Source organism: Durio zibethinus, unplaced genomic scaffold (assembly GCF_047325235.1).
Source record: "Durio zibethinus cultivar Kanyao isolate XHJ-2024 unplaced genomic scaffold, ASM4732523v1 HiC_scaffold_1, whole genome shotgun sequence".
Lineage (NCBI taxonomy): Eukaryota > Viridiplantae > Streptophyta > Magnoliopsida > Malvales > Malvaceae > Durio > Durio zibethinus.
In genome coordinates, this window is record NW_028323042.1 from 929,081 (window position 1) to 955,069 (window position 25,989).

The window sequence follows — 25,989 nt, forward strand, 5'->3', positions numbered from 1 at the left end:
GATAGAAAAGAGGGAATAGTATGTATTTTTCGTTGGGGTTTTCCTGGAAAAAATCGTCGCATCTTTCTACGATTCCTTATGAAAGATATTCAGTCCATCAGAATAGAAGTTAAAGAGGGTATTTATGCTCGGCGTGTCCTTTATATGGAAATCAGAGGCCAGGGGGCCGTTCCCTTGACTCGTACTGATGAGAATTTGACTCCACGAGAAATTGAGCAAAAAGCTGCTGAATTGGCCTATTTTTTGCGTGTACCGATTGAAGTCTTTTGAAATGAATTGCAGAATAAATGCTTTCTCGGCAGGAGGAAAAAACTCAAGACAAGAAGCCTCTTTTTTCTATAGCAGAACTAAACTGAAGTTTCTTAAGAATGCCCACTCGAACCAAAGAAGACGTATACGGAAGAGTCATAACATAAAACAAAACTGTTTTTTTTTTTTTGTCCACAAAAATTGTTTTTTATGCGTCTGTAAATGTAAAACCACTCAACTTAATTCAGTAACAAAACAAGCAAGAAATCGAAATAATGGATTCATCTCATATATCAAAGTATTTCGAAATATTTAACTTTTTATTTTCAATATTTGGAGTTGATACGTTAGATACAGATAGATTATATCTTGTAAATTTTCTCTACTTTCCTTTTGTCAATCAGCCCCTCCCCTTTTATCCTTTCTTTTGTGCTCCTTAAGAACTAAACAAGTAGATTTCTTTCTTATAACATAATGATAAATGTAATGATAACTTTTCTGTCTTTTTTTGTCACTCATTTTTGATCATCATAATATTTTTCATAATTTTTTTTTTTTCAATTATTCCCGGACTCTAGACTATATACAGTCTAGATAACCCGCGAAAATTTTTCGACATATTTGATTGATATCTTGATATAGACAGGGAGCTCCTTCGTCTCAAAATCTGAATAGAATAATCTTTATTATTTGAAGCGGTTCTTTCGGGCAGTTATCGAAAGAGGGCAATTGCTTCGAATTTGATCAATTGAGATATCTGGAAACAATAATATATATATATATTTCATTCGAACATTCGAATTCAAAGTGGATTCTTATTTTCTATTTCTGTACTCTTTTTAGATTCAAGGACTAAGCACTGAATCAAAAAAAAAAAAAACAGAGAATAGATTCATGGGCCCCTACCTTATAATTTATCTTATAATTTATAATATAATGAAAGTCATGCTTGATAGAAAGATTAGATCACATAAAGTCAACGAATGAGGTGGGTTCATTAACAATTCACAGATGAAAAAATGGCAAAAAAGAAAGCATTCACTCCCCTTCTATATTTTGCATCTATAGTATTTTTGCCCTGGTGGATCTCTCTCTCATTTAATAAAAGTCTGAAATCTTGGATTACTAATTGGTGGAATACTAGGCAATCCGAAACTTTTTTGAATGATATTCAAGAAAAAAGTATTCTAGAACAATTCATAGAAGTAGAGGAACTCCTCCTGTTGGACGAAATGATAAAAGAATACCCGGAAACACATCTACAAAAACTTCGTATAGGAATCCACAAAGAAACGATCCAATTGATCAAGATGCACAATGAGGATCGTATCCATACGATTTTGCACTTCTCGACAAATCTAATCTGTTTCGTTATTCTAAGTGGTTATTCTATTTTGGGTAATGAAGAACTTGTTATTCTTAACTCTTGGGTTCAAGAATTCCTATATAATTTAAGCGACACAATAAAAGCTTTTTCTATTCTTTTATTAACTGAGTTCTGTGTCGGATTCCATTCGCACCACGGTTGGGAACTAATGATTGGCTATATCTACAAAGATTTTGGATTTGCTCATAATGATCAAATTATATCTGTTCTTGCTTGTACCCTTCCAGTCATTCTAGATACAATTTTTAAATATTCGATCTTTCGTTATTTAAATCATGTATCGCCGTCACTTGTAGTTATTTATCATTCACTGACTGACTGAAAAATGATTCACGGATTCAATTAGAATCTTTCTTACTTTGTATATAAGCAAAGAATGCAAAGTCGTACTTACTTTACTCTTTCTACCCATCAGGGGAATACAATTCCTCCTCTATTTCAGTAAATTTTTTTTTTTTTCAGTAAAAGTAAATAGCAGAATCGTGGATAGGGAACTATACTAGTGACCTACCTAATTTTATTGTAGAAATTTTCGGGATCAATGATTGTACCATGCAAACTAGAAATACTTTTTCTTGGATAAAGGAGGAGATTACTCGATCCATTTCCGTATCGCTCATGATCTATATAATAACCGGGGCATCCATTTCAAATGCATATCCCATTTTTGCGCAGCAGGGGTATGAAAATCCACGAGAAGCAACTGGGCGTATTGTATGTGCCAATTGCCATTTAGCTAATAAACCCGTGGATATTGAGGTTCCACAAGCGGTACTTCCTGATACTGTATTTGAAGCGGTTGTTAGAATTCCTTATGATATGCAACTGAAACAAGTTCTTGCTAATGGTAAGAAAGGGGCTTTGAATGTGGGTGCTGTTCTTATTTTACCGGAGGGGTTTGAGTTAGCCCCACCTGATCGTATTTCGCCCGAGATGAAAGAAAAGATAGGCAATCTGTCTTTTCAGAACTACCGCCCCACTCAGAAAAATATTCTTGTGATAGGTCCTGTTCCTGGTCAAAAATATAGTGAAATCACCTTTCCTATTCTTTCCCCAGACCCTGCTAGTAATAAGGATGTTCATTTCTTAAAATATCCCATATACGTAGGCGGAAATAGGGGAAGGGGTCAGATTTATCCCGACGGGAACAAAAGTAACAATACAATTTATAATGCTACGGCAACAGGTATAGTAAGCAAAATCATACGAAAAGAAAAAGGGGGGTACGAAATAACCATAACGGATGCATTGGATGGACATCAAGTGGTTGATATTATCCCCCCAGGACCAGAACTTCTTGTTTCAGAGGGTGAATCTATCAAACTTGATCAACCATTAACAAGTAATCCTAATGTGGGTGGATTTGGTCAGGGGGATGCAGAAATAGTACTTCAAGATCCACTACGTGTCCAAGGCCTTTTGTTCTTCTTGGCATCTATTGTTTTTGCACAAATCTTTTTGGTTCTTAAAAAGAAACAATTTGAAAAGGTTCAAGTGTCCGAAATGAATTTCTAGATCCGTGGATTTATCAACATCAAATTTGTAAAAAAGAACAAATTCTTCCTGGCAATTAGGTTAGGTATGATGAAAAAAGTATGAAAAGTCTTTTGCTTGTTTATATTCTTTCTCTAGGAATTACTTTTACCGCATTCAAAATCTGTATATTGTGAAGAAGACTATTTGTCTTTACCCCTTCTTTTCTTTTTTCAATCTAAATGGGAGGGGTGTAATTATATCCCTATTGTCAGATTGAAATGTCACAGAATGGGTTTTGTTTTCTAAATTCAATTTGATTAGATACTAAACATAAGATAAGTAAGCGGAGAATAGAAAGGAAGGATAAATGAGGGGAACAAATAATTACAGGGAGTATTCTTCGTCTTCCTAGCCTTCGGCACAAGAAAAGGATGTGTAAAATTCCTTTTCTTGTGTCGAAATAATAACAATTCCGGATCCCATTCGTCAAAGATTTCTATTCTTAGTTTATATTTTTCCAGATTTTTCAGAACCCTTTATTTTTTTAGATTTACTTATAATAGATAATAGATTATAATAGATAATAGAATAAGTAATAAAGTAATCGAATAAGTAATAAGGATAATATAATAAGTATAAAATAAGTATAAATAAGTATAAAATAAGTATAAGTATAAATAAGTATAATATAATATAATAAGTAATGGACAACCAAAAAAAAGAGAAGGAATCCTTTTTTTTATAAATATAAAATAGAAGCAAGGCGATGAACTTATAAAAAAATTTCAAACTTTGATGAAATACTAAAATAAATAGAGTAAGGTTAGACTAGTCTAGAAAGGGTTTGCTTGATATCTGGTCGACAGAAAAAAAAAAGAAATATTAAAATTAAATATTAAAATATTAAAATTAAATATTAAAAAAAATTAAATATTAAAATTAAATATATATTGTGATTGTGTCATCCAGGAAAAGGAAATTGAGTGATTCCTTTTTTTCTTCTAACCTTGAAAGTATCGATAGATACTATCGAAGAACAGATGCTATGAATCAATTAATCGAGTTCATTTTTCAAAAACATCATCGGAAAAAGTGATCTATTTGTTGTCATTTATATTTATACGAACAAAATATTATGATCATTAAGAATTCAACGGGACCCCTCCTCGCGAATCAGACAAAGAAAGAGGAGGCGGGCCCCGTTGAGTTCTTACACTTTCATGCCTATAACTTAGTTCATCCCATTATTACATATTACAGGGACGAACCCAATCCAGAATATGAACCATAAAAGAAAATACCTATTAAACCGATCACAGGAATACCAGTTACCGTACCTATTATCCAAAGAGGAATCCTTCCAGTAGTATCGGCCATTTATCCCGCTTCCCTCCACATTTCATCAAGTGGTCATGCTAAAGACATAAACAGTCATAGATAATTATGAGATGCAATCCTTCCGAATGGGATAAGAGAATTCCTACTATTATTTAGTATTCTACTACTCTTTTTTTCTTAATTGAAGAAATAATTGGAAAATAAAACAGCAAGTACAAAAATGAGTAATAACCCCCAGTAGAGACTGGTACGATTCAATTCAACATTTTGTTCGTTCGGGTTTGATTGTGTCATAGCTCTATAATTAATTCGGATTAGGTTTATCGTTGGATGAACTGCATTGCTGATATTGACCCCAAAAAAGAAACGGTAGGTACAGCTAGTCCGTGAACAGCCAACCATCGCACTGTAAAAATTGGATAGGTTCGATCTATGGTCATTGGGTCCTCCTAAAAAGATCTACTAAATTCATCGAGTTGTTCCAAAGAATCAAAACGGCCGGTTATTAATGGAATTCCTTGTCGGCTCTCTGTAAAATACTCGTTTGGACGAGGGCTTCCAAACACATCATAAGCTAAACCTGTGCTGACGAATAACCAACCCGCAATGAATAGGGAAGGTATAGTAATACTATGAATGATCCAGTATCGAATACTGGTAATAATATCAGCAAAAGAACGTTCTCCTGTGCTTCCAGACATGCTGAGCTCCGCATATTCTTGTAGGGGATCGATTCCGTAAAAGATGAGATCAGTAAACGGAAATTCACTGAAATTCAATCTTTGTGAGATCGTCAATATTGTACCAAAGGTATTTTTAGAGTATACCGAATCAGTATAGCTATCCTTCTTCTGACACAGCAACGCAATTTCAAACAGTATATCGACATGAAGTGCTAGATAATTTCTTTCTTCTTCTTGCTTGTCGATGTATAACCACGTATCATGCGATAGAAAATTCCTCAAATTCCTGGAATATAATATAGGGGATTCTATTATTGGTTTGGGGCTAGAAACGGAAGATCAGGTAACCCGTGAATCCAACAAGTTTATAATAATTCATGAAGGAAATTATCATATTTCCGCAAGTCAATTAGATGCGAAATCTAAAAATTGACTTTTTTTCGTAATTGCATAAGAGGTTTTGTTTTTTGTTGTAAGCCCTCCTTTTTTTATTTTAAGGAATTGCTTAGTCGTCTAGTAACAAGTAAGAGTAGTCGATAGTATTAGATATAGATAAAAAAAAGAGCAAGGAATAAAAAAAAAATTCTACTAATCAATATTTGTGAGGCGGCCTTTCTTGTATTCTTGTATTAGATCCAAAGGTTTTTTCTTGACCTAACTACAAAGATGATGAATCTATTTCTTTTTCTTTTCTACTCTTGTCCTGCCGCTCTATTTTTGTGAATACCGTTTAGAATGATTGATGAATCAAAAAATTTCAATTGAACTTATTCTTTCAATTGGTATTTTTGCTTATCCCCGTCTCTTTTAAAAATTGAAACTTAGGTAAGTGCTTTATAAACATATGTATAAAAAGAACATATTTCATTTAGCTCCTTCATGCCTACTCTAACTAGTTATTTCGGTTTTTTACTAGCGGCTTTAACTATAACCTCAGCTCTATTTATTGGTCTGAGTAAGATACGACTTATTTGAAAATTAATTGAATGAACGAACAATTAATAAAAACAAAGTTTTCTGTCCTATTCCATATATTCTATAGTTCCTTACCGTGTTAATTATCAATTATTAGTTATTGATATTCATGGGCAATAGAGATTAATATTTAGGGATAGATATTACCTTTCTTTTTCTCCTTTCAAATAAATTGAAATGATTGAAGTTTTTCTATTTGGAATCGTCTTAGGTCTAATTCCTATTACTTTGGCTGGATTATTCGTAACCGCATATTTACAATACATACGTGGTGATCAGTTGGACCTTTGATTAATTAACATCTCTTTTTTTGACTGACCCCTTTAATTTTAATTTAATTAATTTAATTCAAGGAGGTCAAATTCGAATTGCTGTTCAATTTTTTTTTTTTTTTTTTTTTTTTCAGTTCGGTGTAATTTTCGACTTAACAAGAGCGGAATCACGCTCTGTAGGATTTGAACCTACGACATTGGGTTTTGGAGACCCACGTTCTACCGAACTGAACTAAGAGCGCTTTCTTATCATAATAAATAAGACTGTAAAAAAGAGGATTCTTTTATTTTATAACCCCAATACATCGTGCACACCTATACTATCATATATCATATATAATATGAGAAAATGATAGATTATGTATGCTTAATTTTAATCAATCTAAAACTAAAATGGCTCCCTCCTTACTGCTCAAAGGAGAAGTAATAGGTAGGGATGACAGGATTTGAACCCGTGACATTTTGTACCCAAAACAAACGCGCTACCAAGCTGCGCTACATCCCTTTCAATTGGCCTACGATGTTATTGTAGAGAATCCCTGTCTTGTTTTCCACACCCTTATTTCATCTATTGATATACAAAAATTATCTTTCCATTTCCTCTTTTTGGTCTCATATCATATAACAACCATATAATGAATAATAAATGAATCTTTTTGGCGGGAATTCTCAGGCAGAAAGGGACCTATTTTGCTGTTTTAAGAAAAGGAAAATCTTATCTATCGAATCATTGTACATTTAAATTTTAATTTTGAATTAGGAATTCCGGGTACAAATATACAAATACAAGTGGTCTTTAACCACACATACATGTGATTATATATGTATTACCATAATGTATGTAATACGATAAAGAAGGAGGATTTTAAATGCGAGATCTAAAAACATATCTTTCCGTAGCACCGGTACTAAGTACTCTCTGGTTCGGTTCTTTAGCGGGTTTATTGATAGAGATCAATCGTTTCTTCCCGGATGCGTTAACATTCCCTTTTTTTTAATTCTAGTTATTGTCGCGGGACGGGGTGAAAAAGATTAGATCGATATACAATCAAATATCTGTGACTAATCTCTCGCCCCCCCTTGACTTTAGTTGTTTTTAGAATTATAATTATATAAGAAATGAATTCTAATTATATAAGAAATAATTCTATTTAGTTTTTTTAGAATTCTAATTATATAAGAATTATATAAAATAAATAAGGAAGGTAGAACGAAAAAAGTGGATTGAACCTCAACAAAACTTGGGTTCAAGCTCCAATTAAATTACTAGTAGAGCGAAAAGAGAAATGTGGCTGGAACAACAGTATCCTACAAGATACTTAAAGAAAATACCGTACTGTGATTCTAAATCGAGTTAGAAATCATTGTATTACTTATTTACTATTAGTATAATACATATTGATTTACTATATTGATTGCAATTGATTGCAACGAAATCTTTCAGGATTTGGTTTTGAGTTAGCAACTTTTATTTATTTATTTTCATTCCTTTCTTCTTCACTTTTGATCGGAAAATAGAAGAGTTGGGTGAATTAAAAACTCAAAGGGGGTTCATGGCCAAGAGTAAAGATGTCCGAGTAACGATTATTTTGGAATGTACCAGTTGTGTTCGAAACGTCGTTAATAAGGAATCAACGGGCATTTCCAGGTATATTACTCAAAAAAATCGACACAATACGCCTAGTCGATTGGAATTGAAGAAATTCTGTTCCTATTGTTACAAACATACAATTCACGGGGAGATAAAGAAATAAATCGAATCAAGTACTCGTATGTCAACCCTTCCCGAGAATATGAGAAAATAGGACATTAGGTATTTAGGTAACATTAGGTATTTAGTATGAGAAAATAGGACATTAGGTATTCAGGTATAATAATATATATTATATAATATATTAAGTAATATTAAGTATATAATTAGTTAGATATAATATATAACTAATATATAACAAATATTTTATTTATATATTAGTCTATATTTGTATTTCCTTGTCTATTCCACGCTTTCTTTTTAAAGTGAAGTTTTTAGTTTTAAATTATTCGATATGCACGTTAATAAATTTTTAACCTTTTTAACCTGGTATATGATTGTATCAATATTCTTTTATTTTTTTTTATTCTATTTTTTATTTAGTTCTTATTTTTTTAATAATTTTTTTCTTTATTCTCGAGTCAATTATTTATTTTTTTAGTTTACCGTCTTCGAATGATTTTTAGTTTACAGTCTTCGAATGATTAGGAGTTGGATTTTCATTGATTAGGAATTAGATTTTTAATATCACTAACTATTTTTTTTTTTATTTTCTATTCGTGCATAATGATTATTTTAATATTGTTAATTTTAATATTGTTGTTAATTTTAATATTGTTAATATTGTATTATTTATTATATTGTATGATTTATTCATTACTATATTTTTTAGTTATTACTATATTTTGTATTTATTACTATATTTCATTATTTATTTCTTATTTTATTAATTATTTATTATTTTCGTGTCGGTTCTATATATATTTATAAATTATATTTATTTATTATTTATGTATTATCACAGTTATAGATATTTATTTAAATTATATTTATATATTAAATATATTAAAATATTAAATTATATTTATATTTTATATATTAAATATATTAAAATATGAAATTATATTTATATATATTTATAAATTATATTTATTTATTATTTATGTATTATCACAGTTATAGATATTTATTTAAATTATATTTATATATTAAATATATTAAAATATTAAATTATATTTATATTTTATATATTAAATATATTAAAATATGAAATTATATTTATATATTAAATATATTAAAATATGAAATTATATTTATATATTAAATATATTAAAATATGAAATTATATTTATATATTAAATATATTAAAATATGAAATTATATTTATATATTAAATATATTAAAATATGAAATTATATTTAAATAAATATCTATAAATAATATAATAATAAAATAAACTAATAAAATAAACAAATAAATAATAAATAAATAATTAAAATAAACTAATAAAATAAACAAATAAATAAGAAATAAATAATAAATAAATAATACAATAATAAAAAAAACAAAGCAAATCGTATTTATTCTATTAATTCTATAATTTGAATTTGATCCGATCAAAATAGGATTTTAGAAAAGGATAGGATAGGATTATTTTTAGAAATAAGGAATAAAGAAATGATGGATAAATACAAGCGATCTTTTCGTAGGCGTTTGCCCCCGATCCAATCGGGGGATCGAATTGATTATAGAAACATGAGTTTAATTAGTCGATTTATTAGTGAACAAGGAAAAATCTTATCTAGGCGAGTAAATAGATTGACTTTAAAACAACAACGATTAATTACTATTGCTATAAAACAAGCTCGTATTTTATCTTCGTTACCCTTTATTAATAATGAGAAACGATTTGAAAGAAGGGAGTCGACCGCTAGAACTAGAACCAGAAATGAGAAACGATTTGAAAGAAGAGAGTCGACCGCTAGAACTACTGCTCTTAGAACCAGAAATAAATAGGCTTACCCTTCAATTGACTCAAAATTATCAAACGTAGACTGATGCTTTATTCAAAAAATCTGATAATCAAAATTGTCGTGTCGTAAGAAAAAAGAAATAAATAAAAGAATCGAATCGGGTTGGGGAAGAAAAATAAATTTTTTTTTTTTTTATTGAGCGTCTTCGCTCATCTTGTTTTCTTGTTTTGATGACCTTATCAGAATTTTTTTATCATATTAATTTCTACTCTACCTCCCTCGAGTTCATTCTCGAGGGAACCCCATTTCATTTAAAGCATTTCGGTGGATTCCTTCCGATCTCCTTATTTTATAATCTCGTTGGAAATCATATAAAGACAATTCCTATTTGAGATAGCTATTTGTGCAAGTATTTTACGATTAAGAAGCAACTGTTTCTTGTACCGATTTTTTATTAATCTACTATAATTATAGGATACCCCCATTCCTCGAATTCCTGCATTTATTCGAGTGATCCACAAACGACGAAAATATCTTTTTTTCCTATCTCTATCCCGATCAGCCGAAACCAAAGCTCTTACTCTTTGTCTCCGAGCTATATATCCCTCTTTCATTCTGGTCATTGAATAAAAGAAATTTTGATGAATAACTAATTCTTTCTTTCAGTTATTCTTTTCTAGTCTATTAATAACAAAACGGATTCTTCCAATGTATAAAATAAAAATTCCAATGGCTTTTGCTACTATAACCGTCCCGCCCACGATTTTTCCTTTTTTCTAGGCATTTCATTTCGCCTTGAAATAAGAAATTGTATTGATACTAGGTATCAAAAAAAGCATATTAACTAAAATAAAGGAGTAAATAGAAATGGATAAATAAATAGTGGGTTCCATCGTTTCTATGGTTACTTCTTAAACGGTGAGGTCCCCTCTATACACCGGAGCTCATTCCTTCATTTAACATTTAATTGGTAACTTGTACAGTTCACACTCTTCGGCTCTACTCATAAATTTTTCAGTAATAGATCTTTCACAACGAGATCTATCTTATACAGTAACGGTATGTAATTAGGAGGATTAATTGGGTAGCTGACCCTGTTAGTCCGTTCTTTGCAAGAGTCGAAGCATAATCTTTTTGCTTTTTAAATAGGATTTTCCCCGCTTAATGGATAAGCATTTGCTACCAATGGGGAATTTTTAAAAAATTCCAAGATTGGATTTGCGCCAATGGAAACCATAAATTTCATACACAATAGAAGGATATGGTAGATCTATCTTTTTTAGATAGTGAACGGAAGAACCCCATTCTATTCACTGGTACTGATCGTTGATACTGAAAAATTGTTTCCTTTTTCTCAGCCCATGATCTGAACAAGTCGCACATACACCCTAGTACATCTTCCTCGGCGCTGAGGACATCCCCGAAGAGCAGGGGCTTTCGTGACATTTCTAATTGGCTGTCTTGCATTTCTAATAAGTTGTTTAATAGTTGGCATGCTGAATCATATACAATCATATACATAATAGACTGGTTTAGATCGATCCTAACCAGATGATTATGAATTACTTCTTTTTCTCTTTAATAGATTAATAAAATATTAATCTATTAAAGAGAAAAAGAAGGAAAGGAATAAGAGGGATTAAATCAATCTAAATCAAAATTAAATGGTGTTCCATTGTCGTCAAATGGTGGTCTTCCATTGCCATTGTCGTCAAATGGTGGTCTTCCATTGCCATTGTCGTCAAATGGTGGTCTTCCATTGCCATTGTCGTCAAATGGTGGTCTTCCATTGCCATTGTCGTCAAATGGTGGTCTTCCATTGCCATTGTCGTCAAATGGTGGTCTTCCATTGCCATTGTCGTCAAATGGTGGTCTTCCATTGCCATTGTCGTCAAATGGTGGTCTTCCATTGCCATTGTCGTCAAATGGTGGTCTTCCATTGCCATTGTCGTTAACTAGTCTCCATTTTTTATTCACTATAGGTTTGTTATTCACTATAGGTTTGTTATTCACTATAGGTTTGTTATTCACTATAGGTTTTTCATTCACTATAGGTTTTTCATTCACTATAGGTTTTTCATTCACTATAGGTTTTTCATTCACTATAGGTTTGTTATTCACTATAGGTTTTTCATTCACTATAGGTTTTTCATTCACTATAGGTTTTTCATTCACTATAGGTTTTTCATTCACTATAGGTCTCGATTCTGTACGCACTATATGATCCACAATTCCATGATCTTTGGCTTCTTTTGCTGACATAAAATTATCTCTTTCCATGTCTTTGTTTATAACCCATCGGGGCTGGCCCGTTCTTTGTACATAAGCCTCTATGATGTCTTCTTGCATTTTCATTACTTCGTCTGTTTCCATGACCCAGTCTTTGAAGCCATCATCCTTAAGCATACTAATAGGTTGATGGATCATTACCCTGATGATATAACATACTTCTAACTCACATAATGAGGCGAGAAGAATAGCTATAGAATTGAACAACCGTACAGGCATTTTTTGCGCATTGCATACGGCTTTACAATTGCATACGGCTTTACAATGGAATTCTCTTTTTTCTTTCATCGAAAAAAAGAGAAAATATAGAGTCTATTAGACCCAGATTAATAAATAATCCAATTACCATCCTTCTTTTTCTTTTTTTTTCGGAAAAGTTTAAAAATACTATGATGGCTCCGTTGCTTTATATATTTATTTCGTCTGTGATTCAGCAATCCCAAAGTTTCTTTTTTTTTTTGAAAAAAAAAAAAGAAAGAAAAAAAATAGTCTTTTTTTTTTTCGTACTCTTTCATAACATAAATATTGTTAATAGCCTCTGGTAGGAAAAGAAAAAAAGTTTGTGACGCCTGAGATGGGCCCACGATAGCTAAGATCAAATTGGAAATGCCCCTTCTCTCATACTACTCTTTCGATACATAATCTAATATTTTTTTTTGAAAAAAAAAAAAAGAAATAAAAAAAAAATTTCATATCGAATTCAAAGTGCCATGCTATTATTACTTACTAATTCATATTTCATATGGCGAAGGCATAGTCTTCTTTTTTCTTTCCATCAATAATAAAAAAAAAAAACTCATTGGCGCCGAGCGTGAGGGAATGCTCTGCGTTTGGTAATTTCTCCTCCGACCAAGAGAAAAGCTGCGATTGAAGCGGTCAATCCCATGGCTAGTGTATGCACATCTGGTTCCACTGCTTGCATAGTATCAAAAAGAGATAATCCAGATACTATCCCTCCGCCAGGAGAGTTTATAAAAAAAAACAGGTCTCGGCTATTACTCTCTATACTGAGATAGATCATAATACCCGCAAGTTGATTCGAGGTCTGGATATCAAGCTCTTTGCCCAAAAAAAGCAATCTTTCTCGATAAATTCGGTTGATTAGGATAAAATTGTATCCCTTAGTAGCCGTACAGGCACCTTTTGATGCATACGGTTCAACAAAAATTGCGAAAAAAAATCAATGTGTAGATTCCAGCCATCCTTTGTTTTTTCTAGTCGGACCTTTCTAACTTCTAATTTCTAATGAAGGGGCTTTTTCTTACATTTTTTAAATAAAATGAAATTTAAAATTAAATTAAAGAAAGATGAGTTTTGGCCCGTTTTCCTATAATATAGAAAAAATTCGCTAAACTTATTGCACAAACTTTTCATTGATCCATTTTTTTTTCATTGCGATTCAATCCAAATCACGATGTCATTTTCTTGTTCCTGAATGGGGTTCGTCAATTTTTTATTCAATTTTTTTAGGTTTATGCTCTACTCCGAGTAAAGATCTGCCCGATTTTTATTTGCACATATAGGACAAATGACCCAATACCACGTCTTTTTGCTATGATTTCATTTCCTTTTTTTATTTTAATTTAATTCCTTTTTCTTTCATGTTTTTCGCCAAATATTCAACGTATTTCCCATATTATTCGATTGATTAACAGTTTGAAATCGCTCTTATTTATAATTAAAAAAAAAAAGAAAAATTATGATTATGATATAGGTGGTAATCAAAAATATATTACCAATTGGGTTTTTTCTAAACGGAGCCTGGATACTTCATTTTATCAGTCCAACCAAGCCAACCATAAATCATTCTAATTGAAAATATTAATCTGGATACACCCCCATGAAATGGATCTCTAATTGCACTTCATTACACTTCCCGCTACAAATTTTTGATAATTCAATCAATCTTTTTGGGGCGAAACAGGGGATATCTCGATCGGGCGAGAGAACGGGGGAATCCCATATGACCCAATATATTTGACAAGTCGCACTATATGTCAACCCAGCTTGCATCGTTATCTCCCGGAACTTGAAAAGGAACTTTTGGAATACCAACAGGCATAAAGTAAAAAGAATGTAAAATTATATTTCGCTTTGATTGTGGAAGCGTAATACGTAATGTAATACGTAATAATGGTCTTATCTTAATAATATGTAATATTATATTTCACTTTGATTGTGGAAGCGTAATACGTAATGTAATACGTAATAATGGTCTTATCTTAATAATATGTAATATTATAATATGTAATATTATATTTCACTTTGATTGTGGAAGCGTAATACGTAATGTAATACGTAATAATGGTCTTATCTTAATAATATGTAATATTATAATATGTAATATTATATTTCACTTTGATTGTGGAAGCGTAATACGTAATGTAATACGTAATAATGGTCTTATCTTAATAATATGTAATAATGGTCTTAATAATATGGGCCTTTATCATATTTTATACATAGATAGACTAAGGCCATAAAATAAAGAAAGGCGGAATGAATGAAAGAGAATTCTTACGAATAGGTCCTTTGAATGATGAACAAATAGGGATGCATTCATTCATAAAAAATAGGATCAACCCCCATTGCGTATTGATACTTATCGAGTATAGAATAGATCTGCTTCTCTTTTTTCTTCTGAGCCGAATTCTTCCCTTATTACTAATGGAATAGAACAAACATTAATCCTTTCTCCGAAAGAATCCACCGAAAAGGGGAGGTATTCCAATGCAATAAAGTTACATAGTGTCTATTTTTCGTTGATTTGATAAAGGGGTATTTCCATGGGTTTGCCTTGGTATCGTGTTCATACTGTCGTATTGAATGATCCCGGTCGCTTGCTTTCTGTTCATATAATGCATACAGCTCTGGTTGCTGGTTGGGCCGGTTCAATGGCTCTATATGAATTAGCTGTTTTTGATCCCTCCGATCCCGTTCTTGATCCAATGTGGAGACAAGGTATGTTCGTTATACCCTTCATGACTCGTTTAGGAATAACCAATTCATGGGGCGGTTGGAGTATTACGGGGCGGACTATAACAAATCCGGGTATTTGGAGTTACGAAGGTGTGGCCGGAGCACATATTGTGTTTTCTGGCTTGTGCTTCTTGGCAGCTATCTGGCATTGGGTATATTGGGATCTAGAAATTTTTTGTGATGAGCGCACAGGAAAACCCTCTTTGGATTTGCCCAAGATTTTTGGAATTCATTTATTTCTCTCAGGAGTGGCTTGCTTTGGCTTTGGCGCATTTCATGTAACAGGATTGTATGGTCCTGGAATATGGGTGTCCGACCCTTATGGACTAACCGGAAAGGTACAACCTGTAAATCCAGCGTGGGGCGTGGAAGGTTTTGATCCTTTTGTTCCGGGAGGAATAGCCTCTCATCATATTGCAGCAGGGACATTGGGCATATTAGCGGGCTTATTCCATCTTAGTGTCCGTCCGCCCCAACGTTTATACAAAGGATTACGTATGGGAAATATTGAAACCGTCCTTTCCAGTAGTATAGCTGCTGTCTTTTTTGCAGCTTTTGTTGTTACTGGAACTATGTGGTATGGTTCAGCAACTACCCCCATCGAATTATTTGGTCCTACTCGTTATCAATGGGATCAAGGATACTTCCAGCAAGAAATATATCGAAGGGTTAGTGCTGGGTTAGCCGAAAATCAAAGTTTATCAGAAGCTTGGTCTAAAATTCCTGAAAAATTAGCTTTTTATGATTACATTGGCAATAATCCGGCAAAAGGAGGATTATTCAGAGCGGGTTCAATGGACAACGGGGATGGAATAGCCGTTGGGTGGTTAGGACACCCTATCTTTAGAGATAAAGAAGGGCGTGAACTTTTTGTACGTCGTATGCCTACTTTTTTTGAAACATTTCCGGTTGTTTTGGTAGACGGAGACGGAATTGTTAGAGCGGATGTTCCTTTTAGAAGGGCAGAATCGAAGTATAGTGTCGAACAAGTAGGTGTAACTGTTGAGTTCTATGGTGGCGAACTCAATGGAGTGAGTTATAGTGATCCTGCTACTGTGAAAAAATATGCTAGACGTGCTCAATTGGGTGAAATTTTTGAATTAGATCGTGCTACTTTGAAATCCGATGGTGTTTTTCGTAGCAGTCCAAGGGGTTGGTTTACTTTTGGGCATGCTTCGTTTGCTTTGCTTTTCTTCTTCGGACACATTTGGCATGGTGCTAGAACCCTGTTCAGAGATGTTTTTGCCGGTATTGATCCAGATTTGGATGCTCAAGTGGAATTTGGAGCATTCCAAAAACTTGGAGATCCAACTACAAGAAGACAAGTAGTCTGATGCAAGATTGCTTTGTTATTTTTCGCTTCTATTTTCTGTTTGTGATTTGACATAGGCTGCTGTAAAAATCTTGATTAAAATCGCTGCCTTTTCTTTGATTCTTGTTCTTTCGTTATTTTATTCGGGAGATGATTCTAAATAAATAGGTACGGAAGCTATAATTGTAAACCACGATCGAATTTATGGAAGCATTGGTTTATACATTCCTCTTAGTATCTACTCTAGGGATAATTTTTTTCGCTATCTTTTTTCGAGAACCGCCTAAAGTTCCAACTAAAAAAATGAAATGATTTTTCATTATCTCAATTGAAGTAATGAGCCTCCCAATATTATATTGGGAGGCTCATTACTTCAATTAGTCCCCGTGTTCCTCGAATGGATCCCTTAATTGTTGAGAGGGTTGCCCAAAGGCAGTATATAAGGCGTACCCAGTAAAACTTACAAGTAAACCAGATATAGAGATGGCGACTAAAGTTGCTGTTTCCATTATTATATAATTATATAAATAATATATATAAATATAAATATAAATAATATAAATATAAATATAATTTCAAGATCACAATGGATCTATGATAAGATCGTTTATTTACAGCGGAATGATATACAAAGTCAACAGATCTCACTGAATACAAAATAAGATTTATGGCTACACAAACCGTTGAGGGTAGTTCTAGATCTGGTCCAAGACGAACTGTTGTAGGGGATTTTTTGAAACCATTGAATTCGGAATATGGTAAAGTAGCTCCTGGATGGGGAACGACTCCTTTGATGGGTGTCGCAATGGCTTTATTTTCGATATTCTTATCTATTATTTTGGAGATTTATAATTCTTCCGTTTTACTGGATGGAATTTCGCTGAATTAGATTCACAAGAACCACGAAGCCTCGCTTTTCAATACAAAAAGTGAAACTTTTAGTTCTCGGATTTTTTTTAGCCCATTCTATTTTGGTAGTTCGACCGCGAAATTTTTTTTGTTTCTGTATTTCCGGAATATGAGTGTGTGACTTGTTATAATTGATCCTATTGATAGTACAGAAAATGGGTCTGTCCTCTTGATCGAGATAGTTTTATCCCGTCGGATAGCCATTCTAGTATCTGGAGCACGGAATATATGAAATGGATCACGAAGTATTCGAACTATGATTCATACTTAATATTCAAACCTCGCGGCCGGACTCAAAAAAAAAAAAAATTTTCAAAGAAAGAGGTTTTTTATTTATAAATCGAGAAATTTTTTCTTCTTTCAAACTCTCATTTAGTTTATGCTTATTTTGATCAAAGGACAAACCTTTCTTTTCTTTGTATTTTTATTTATTATATCTATTCTATTCATTGAATAAGTGATGATCCAATAATTCTTACTCAAAGAATCTTTGGACTTAGTTTGAAGGTTTTATTGAATCATCGCGGTTCTGGTATGAATCTGAAGTTTCAATTGATTCATAGGGTCTTAACAAGAGAATTCCTATTAAAAATAAAGAAAACAAGAATAAAGCCACATTCCATATAAATAACAAATCAAAGCAAAGAAAAAGAAAAGAAATAAGTAGGTAAATAGAAGATTCAAGAGGCCTGATCAACATAAAGACGAATGCGCCGACTTGATTTTTTGGCATTATAATTACAACTACAAAAAAGAGCTTTCGGATTTTTACTCTTTTGTGTCTTCAGATAAAATTGAATGAAAAGATTAAGAAGTTTCAAACTTTCTATTCCATATCCGTTTCAGCTATTATTTGGGTGTTTTTGTTTGAGCTGTACGAGATGAAATTCTCATATACGGTTCTCAGGGGGGGAGTCCTCTTGGTTTACCTATCTCAATAAAGTCTATGATTGGTTCGAAGAACGCCTCGAGATTCAGGCGATTGCAGATGATATAACTAGTAAATATGTTCCTCCTCATGTTAACATATTTTATTGTCTAGGAGGAATTACGCTTACTTGTTTTTTGGTACAAGTAGCTACAGGATTTGCTATGACTTTTTACTATCGTCCAACCGTTACTGAGGCTTTTACTTCTGTTCAATACATAATGACTGAAGCTAACTTTGGTTGGTTAATCCGATCAGTTCATCGATGGTCGGCAAGTATGATGGTCTTAATGATGATCCTGCACGTATTTCGTGTCTATCTCACTGGTGGTTTTAAAAAACCTCGCGAATTGACTTGGGTTACAGGCGTGGTTCTGGCTGTGTTGACTGCATCTTTTGGTGTAACAGGTTATTCCTTACCTTGGGACCAAATTGGTTATTGGGCAGTCAAAATCGTAACAGGCGTTCCGGAAGCTATTCCGGTAATAGGATCGCCTTTGGTAGAGTTATTGCGTGGAAGTGCTAGTGTGGGACAATCCACTTTGACCCGTTTTTATAGTTTACACACTTTTGTATTACCCCTTCTTACTGCTGTATTTATGTTAATGCATTTCCTAATGATACGTAAGCAAGGCATTTCTGGTCCTTTATAGAGAATATAGACCATAGCTATATTGTAACCAATCATTTATCTTATTACTTGCCAATCATTTATCTTATTACTTGGGGGAGGAACAATAGTATTTCATTGCTACAAATATGGATTGTTGAAAAAAAAAAAAAAATAAGACATGTATTTGGATATTTCCTTTCAACTCCACAATATTCTATTATTTATTTGATATGACATGAATAGTTGAAGGGAATTCCCCGAAGAGAAAATGGATTATGGGAGTGTGTGACTTGAACTATTGATTGGGCCATGCAGAAATATGCCTTTATCTGCTACATTGGAATTCACAACCAAATGTGTCTTTGTTCCAACCACCGTGTAAGCCCCATACAAAGGATAGGCTGGTTCGCTTGAAGAGAATCTTTTCTATGATCAGACCTGACGATGTCGTGTATGAACAGGGCTCCGTAAGATCCAGTAGAATAAGTGATTTGGCATAATGCAAATTAGATTTTATTTATTTATTTTTATTTTTTTTTTACTTTCTTATCTTAATAGTATGAAAATACATTCATTTCTTCTGCATCGACCCGATTTATTATTATTATACTATCGGAGTGAAACAAGGGATCTAAAGAAGAGCAAAGGCTAGACTATATTAGTAACAAGTAAATCCTTTGTATGTAAAAAATCTCGATATATTTTTGGGATAAAGGTGAATCGCAAGGCCTAAGACGACCCAGAAAGCACTTGATCACGATCAACTTTGTACGCCTACTTGGGTATTGAGCATTTACCTGTAAAAATGGCATTCCTTGGAATGTATAGTTGCAACTTCGTAAAATGGAATCAGGTAACTTTTTTCTTACATATGAAATCATTCATATATGTGTGGATAACATATAGATTCATTTTATATGTATCCGTTTGTATCCATTTGATTCGATTGATTTTTGCTTGAGCCGGATGATGAAAAATTATCATGTCCGGTTCCTTCGGGGGATGGATCTAGAAAAATTCACCTATCCTAATAACAAAAAAACCTGACTTGAACGATCCTGTATTAAGAGCTAAATTAGCTAAAGGTATGGGTCATAATTATTATGGGGAACCCGCATGGCCCAATGATCTTTTATATATTTTTCCAGTAGTAATTCTCGGTACTATTGCTTGTAACGTAGGCTTAGCGGTTCTAGAACCTTCAATGATTGGTGAACCCGCGGATCCATTTGCAACTCCTTTGGAAATATTACCTGAATGGTATTTCTTTCCTGTATTTCAAATACTTCGTACAGTACCTAACAAGTTATTGGGTGTTCTTTTAATGGTTTCAGTACCTGCGGGATTATTAACAGTACCTTTTTTGGAAAATGTTAATAAATTCCAAAATCCATTTCGTCGTCCAGTAGCGACAACCGTTTTTTTGATTGGTACTGCGGTGGCCCTTTGGTTGGGTATTGGAGCAACATTACCGATTGATAAATCCCTAACTTTAGGTCTTTTTTAAATTGAATCAATTTTAAAATAAAATATCATGATGTGCGTATCTAGGGAGTAGTCACTTCAAAGTCAAAGTGAATTCTCCCTAGATACATTTATTCAATTCTGGTCCCAATATATGGATTGTGCTGAAGGTTCAAAATCCATTTTCGTTTTTTTTTTTTTTTTCTAATTTTCTAAAGTAAAAAAAAAAAAAATGAAATAAATCCTAAATCCAATGGATTTAAAATTTTGGTAAATCAATTTCGCAATGCTTTTCTACTTCTTTTCTAGAATGCCCAATATTTGTTTTACATCTTCTATGCGAAAGTGTTCAATTTTCATAAGGTCTTCTTGACTGTTATTCAAAAGGTCCAATAATGTATGTATATTGGACTTTTTGAGACAATTATAGATCCTGGGAGGCAATTCTGATTGGTCAATAAAAATATATTTCAATGCTATTTCTTTTTTCTTTTTTCTTAGTTTAGCTAATCTATCATGAAAAGGAAAAAAAGGTAAAGTAACGTTGTGTTGATTGTTTTCTAAATGTAAGTTTTCTTCTTCCGCATCTAGAAAGGGAATAAATAAATCAATCAAATTCCGAGAGGCTTCATGAAGTGCTTCTTTAGGAGTTAAACTTCCATTTGTCCATATTTCTAGAAAAAGTATCTCCTGTTTTTCATTATCATTCCCATAACAATGAATACTATGATTCGCATTTCGAACAGGCATGAATACAGCATCTATAGGATAACTTCCGTCGTGAAAGTTCTTTGGCGTTTTTATACCGTATCCTCTATTTCTCTCGATTTGTAATCCAATACACAAATCAATTGGTTCGGTTAGGCTAGCTATATGCTGTGTATTATCAACGATTTCCACAGAAGGCGGTAAGATGATGTCTTGAGCAGTTACATATCCGGGACCCTTGGCACAAATAAAGGCGTTACGAGTTCCATACAAATTACTTCTCAATACAATTGCTTTTAAATTCATTAAAATTTCATGTACTGATTCTTGAATACCTACTATGGTAGAATATTCGTGTGGTATTTTCTCAGATTTTGCACGTGTAATACATGTTCCTTCTATTTCTCCAAGCAAAGCTCTTCGCATCGCAATGCCTATTGTGTCGGCTTGGCCTTTCATAAGTGGAGACAGAATAAAGCGTCCATAATAAAGACGCTTACTATCTGTTCTTGATTCAACACACTTCCACTGCAGTGTCCGAGTAGAGACTTTTACTTTCTCTCGAACCATAGTAATATTATTTTATTTGATCAGATCATTGAATCATTTATTTCTCTTGAAATCTCTTTAGTGTTTATTTCTACACACGTTTTTTTTTAGGAGGTCTACAGCCATTATGTGGCATAGGGGTTACATCCCGTACGAAACTTAATAGTATACCACTTCTACGAATAGCTCGTAATGCTCCATCTCTTCCGAGACCAGGACCTTTTATCAGAACTTCCACTCGTCGCATACCTTGGTCTACTACTGCTCGAATAGCATTTCTCGCTGCGGTTTGAGCAGCAAAAGGAGTCCCTCTTCTTGGACCCTTGAATCCACAAGTACCGGCGGAGGAAGAAGAAATTACCTGACCCCGTACATCTGTAATAGTAACAATGGTATTGTTGAAACTTGCTTGAACATGAATAACTCCTTTTGGTATTCTACGTGCACTTTTCCGTGCACTACTGCGCCCATTCCTACGTGAACCAACTTTTGGTATAGGTTTTGCCATATTTTATCATTTCATAAGGATAAGTCAGAGATATATGGATATATCCATTTCATGTCAAAACAGATCTTCTATTTTTATTTGTTCATCGCTTTCTTTAAGATTAGTTTCTTTTCTTTAACTTTAAGGAGTTCTTTTTAGAATAGAAAGATTATCCTTGTCTCTGTTTATGTCTCGGGTTGGAACAAATTACGACAATTCGTCCCCTCCTACGGATTAGTCGACATTTTTCACAAATTTTACGAACGGAAGCCCTTATTTTCATAGTTGTTATTCCTTAAATTTTTCCGAATCTACTTATTGGAAGAAAATAAGTTTCTTGAAATTTTTGAACCTTGAATTGGATCCCCCTGAAAGGAATCTTGAAGTTGAAAAAACTACCTAATCGTTCGAATCCTTGTTGCGGAGTCTATAAATTATACGCCCCCTGGTTGAATCATAAGCACTTACTTCACTTTTGTTGACTCTATCCCACGGTGGTATACGTATAAAACTCGATCGGACCCTTCCTGAAACATAACCTAGAATCAGATCTTCATTATCTAAAGGAATCTGGAGTGGACGTGATTCACTAATTAAACCTCCATGAATCCATTTTTGTTCTTTTATTCCAGGTAAAACTTCCTTGACGTATCAACTACTGTAGGGCAGGAGGAGTTCTATTAGACAACCCGTGCTTTTTTTTTTCACAAATGGAAAGTTTCGGATTCGGATACAATTCGGATGTTAGACAGATTACCATATATAACACAAAATTTCTCCGCCGATTCCTTCTAGTCGAGCCTCCCGGTCTGTCATTATACCCCGAGAAGTAGAAAGAATTACAATCCCCATCCCGCCTAAAATTCTAGGAATTTGTTGATAGTTAGAATAGATTCGTAGACCGGGTCGACTGATCCGTCGTAAATTTAAAATAGTTCTATATGGTCCTTTCCTATTCCTTCTATGCCGTAGGGTTAAAACCAAAAAATATTTGTTTCTTTCCCGATGTTTCCTTATGTTATCGATAAAACCTTCTCGTAAAAGTATTTTAACAATGTTTTCAGTGATGTTAGTAGATCCTATTCGAATCGTTCCTTTTCTATTCATGTCAGCATTTCGTATAGAAGTTATTATGTCAGCAATAGTGTCCTTACCCATGGTAAACTAAAATTATTGTTGCTCCCGAATTTTGATATAACCAACATGTTCTTTTTTTTTTTTTACTTAGTAAAGGTATATACGTGAGACACAATCTACTAATTAATCTATGTCATTTAAATACTCTAATTTAAATACTATAACTATATTGAATTGAGGTCTCGTCTTATAATACCTCAGGAGCTAATGAAACTATTTTAGTGAAATTTAACTGTCTCAATTCCCCGGCGATCGCACCAAAAATTCGAGTTCCTTTTGGATTTCCTTTTTGATCAATGACAACTGCAGCATTGTCATCATATCGTATTATCATACCGTTGTCGCGTTTGAGTTCTTTACAAGTACGTACAATTACAGCTCTGATCACTTCTGATCTTTCTAGAGGTGCCTTTGGTACTGCTTTCTTGATCACAGCAACAATAACGTCACCAATATGAGCATATCGGCGATTACTAGCTCCTATGACTCGAATACACATTAATTCTCGGGCCCCGCTGTTATCTGCTACATTCAAATGGGTCTGAGGTTGAATCATTTTTTTTAATCTCTTCTTTCAATGGAACAAAGGACGAAGAAAAAAAGAAATATTGTTTGTCAAAAAAAAAAAAAAAAGGAAACCCGCAATTGTTTTTTTTATTCCCAAGACTTCTTTCCTTTGGTTCTATATTCCTATCCTGAAATAATGAATTGAGTTTTTATAGGCATTTTGGACGCCGCTATTGAAATAGCCTTTCTTGCTATATTTTCGGCTACTCCGCTCATTTCATAAAGTATTCTGCCCGGTTTAACGACAGCTACCCAATACTCGGGAGATCCTTTCCCCGAACCCATACGTGTTTCTGTAGATCTTACCGTAACTGGTTTGTCTGGAAATATACGTACCCATATTTTTCCACCACGGCGTACATTTCGTGTCATTGCGCGGCGCCCCGCTTCTATTTGTCTAGATGTAATCCAAGCGGGTTCAAGTGCTTGAAGAGCATATCTACCGAAACAAATGCGATTACCTCGATAAGATATTCCTTTCATTCTTCCTCTATGTTGGTTACGAAATCTGGTTCTTTTTGGGTTATAGTTGATGGTTGTTTATTAATTCCATCTCTACTACAGAACTGGACATGAGAGTTTCTTCTCTCATCCAGCTCCTCGCGAAAAAAATGACTAAAAAATATTTTATTTTATTCTTAAGATATATAGGTAGTTACTGAATAATAGATTGAATCCTGGGATTCTTTGCTTTGAGATTTTATCTGATCTATTTGAGATTTTATCTGATCTATTATAAATTTGTATATCTTGTTTGGATATATATTGGATATATATATAAGTAATTAAACATGGATTCTATTTATAGATAATGTCTTATCTTGTTTTTGTTATAATGTTATAACGAATCTTTATTTTGTTTTGTCTTTTTTTATCATATTCATCTCGGATCGACAAAAATTTAACAATCAAATAAAATGAAAATAAAATTTTTAAAATGAAAATAAAAAAAAAAAATGAAAATAAAATTTTTAAAATGAAAATAAAATTTTCGCGGGCGAATATTTACTCTTTCAATATCTATTTCAGTTGTCGGGTTAACTCATGACCTCTCAGAATCAGAACAGAATAAAAAGAAATGAAGTGGTCTCTGGTTTGTTCCGCCATCCTACCCGATAAATCATTAGGATTCGTTTTCAATAGAATCCTCTGCATTCACGGGTTCCGTCGTCCCCATCGCTTCTCGATTAATGCTTAGGTCTGAATTCTCCAATGGAGCCTTAATTTAATATTTAATAAAAATTTAATATTTAATAAAAATAAAAATTTAATATTTAATAAATAATATTTAATAAAAAAATTTGTTAATTTGTTCTTTAGTCAACCTTCTCAGTCTTTATTGACTTAAGGCTCTTGATTTTTTCTTCGATGAACAGATATTCATCTAATTATTGATGAATCTCTATTGATGCTCTATTACATTGCTCTTTATGAGATGCTTCGTAGACCTTACATATTGGAATCATATATCATTTCATTTCTATTTCTTTTTCTCTCTTTCTCTCATCCTTCTATTTATCCACATACTTTTTTATTTTGCTTCACAATTTAGATATATTCATAATCAGATTGGTTTTTTTTTACTTAACTTAATGCAAAAAAAAAGATTTCAGTTGCTATAATGATATGACCAATATATCATATCTTGACTGATTCTTTGGATCCAGATAATCCGAAGCGATGAGTTGGTTATTAGTGCTATAGTTATTAACTTATACTGTGGTTCGCCCATTTTTTTTTTTGAATCCTAAGCCTAAAAACCCAACGAGTCGCACACTAAGCATAGCAATTATATCAAATGATCAATCAAATTTTTATTTAACCTTATAGAATATAGAATTTAGAACTGCTCATTTTTTTATTGAACATAAAAAAATGAAAGAATTTGTCATTTTTTGTTCTATCGCAGAATAGAACGTAAAGACAAGTAGAGTCTTATTCTTATTATTCTTCATCTATAAATATCTATAAATATCCAAATTTTGATTCCTAATACCCCATAGATAGTTCGAACTCTATAGGAGCAATACTCAATTTTCGCTCCAATCGTTTGTAGAGGAACCCTACCTTCCCGGATCCATTCGACACGCGCAATTTCTTTTCCGTCGATACGCCCTGCAATTTGTATTTGAATTCCTTTTGTATCTGCTTGCTCAGTTAATT

General features: G+C 32.9%; 1 protein-coding gene across 1 annotated transcript; it reads left to right on the forward strand.

Annotated features, from left to right (window-relative positions):
• Positions 1–17,060: 17,060 nt before the first annotated feature.
• LOC149506167 (cytochrome b6) lies at positions 17,061–19,197 on the forward strand. The gene is made up of 2 exons (XM_089757894.1): positions 17,061–17,488; positions 18,313–19,197. The coding sequence occupies exons 1-2, from the start codon at positions 17,483–17,485 to the stop codon at positions 18,952–18,954; spliced, it is 648 nt and encodes a 215-aa protein (XP_089614020.1). The 5' UTR covers positions 17,061–17,482; the 3' UTR covers positions 18,955–19,197.
• Positions 19,198–25,989: the final 6,792 nt, after the last annotated feature.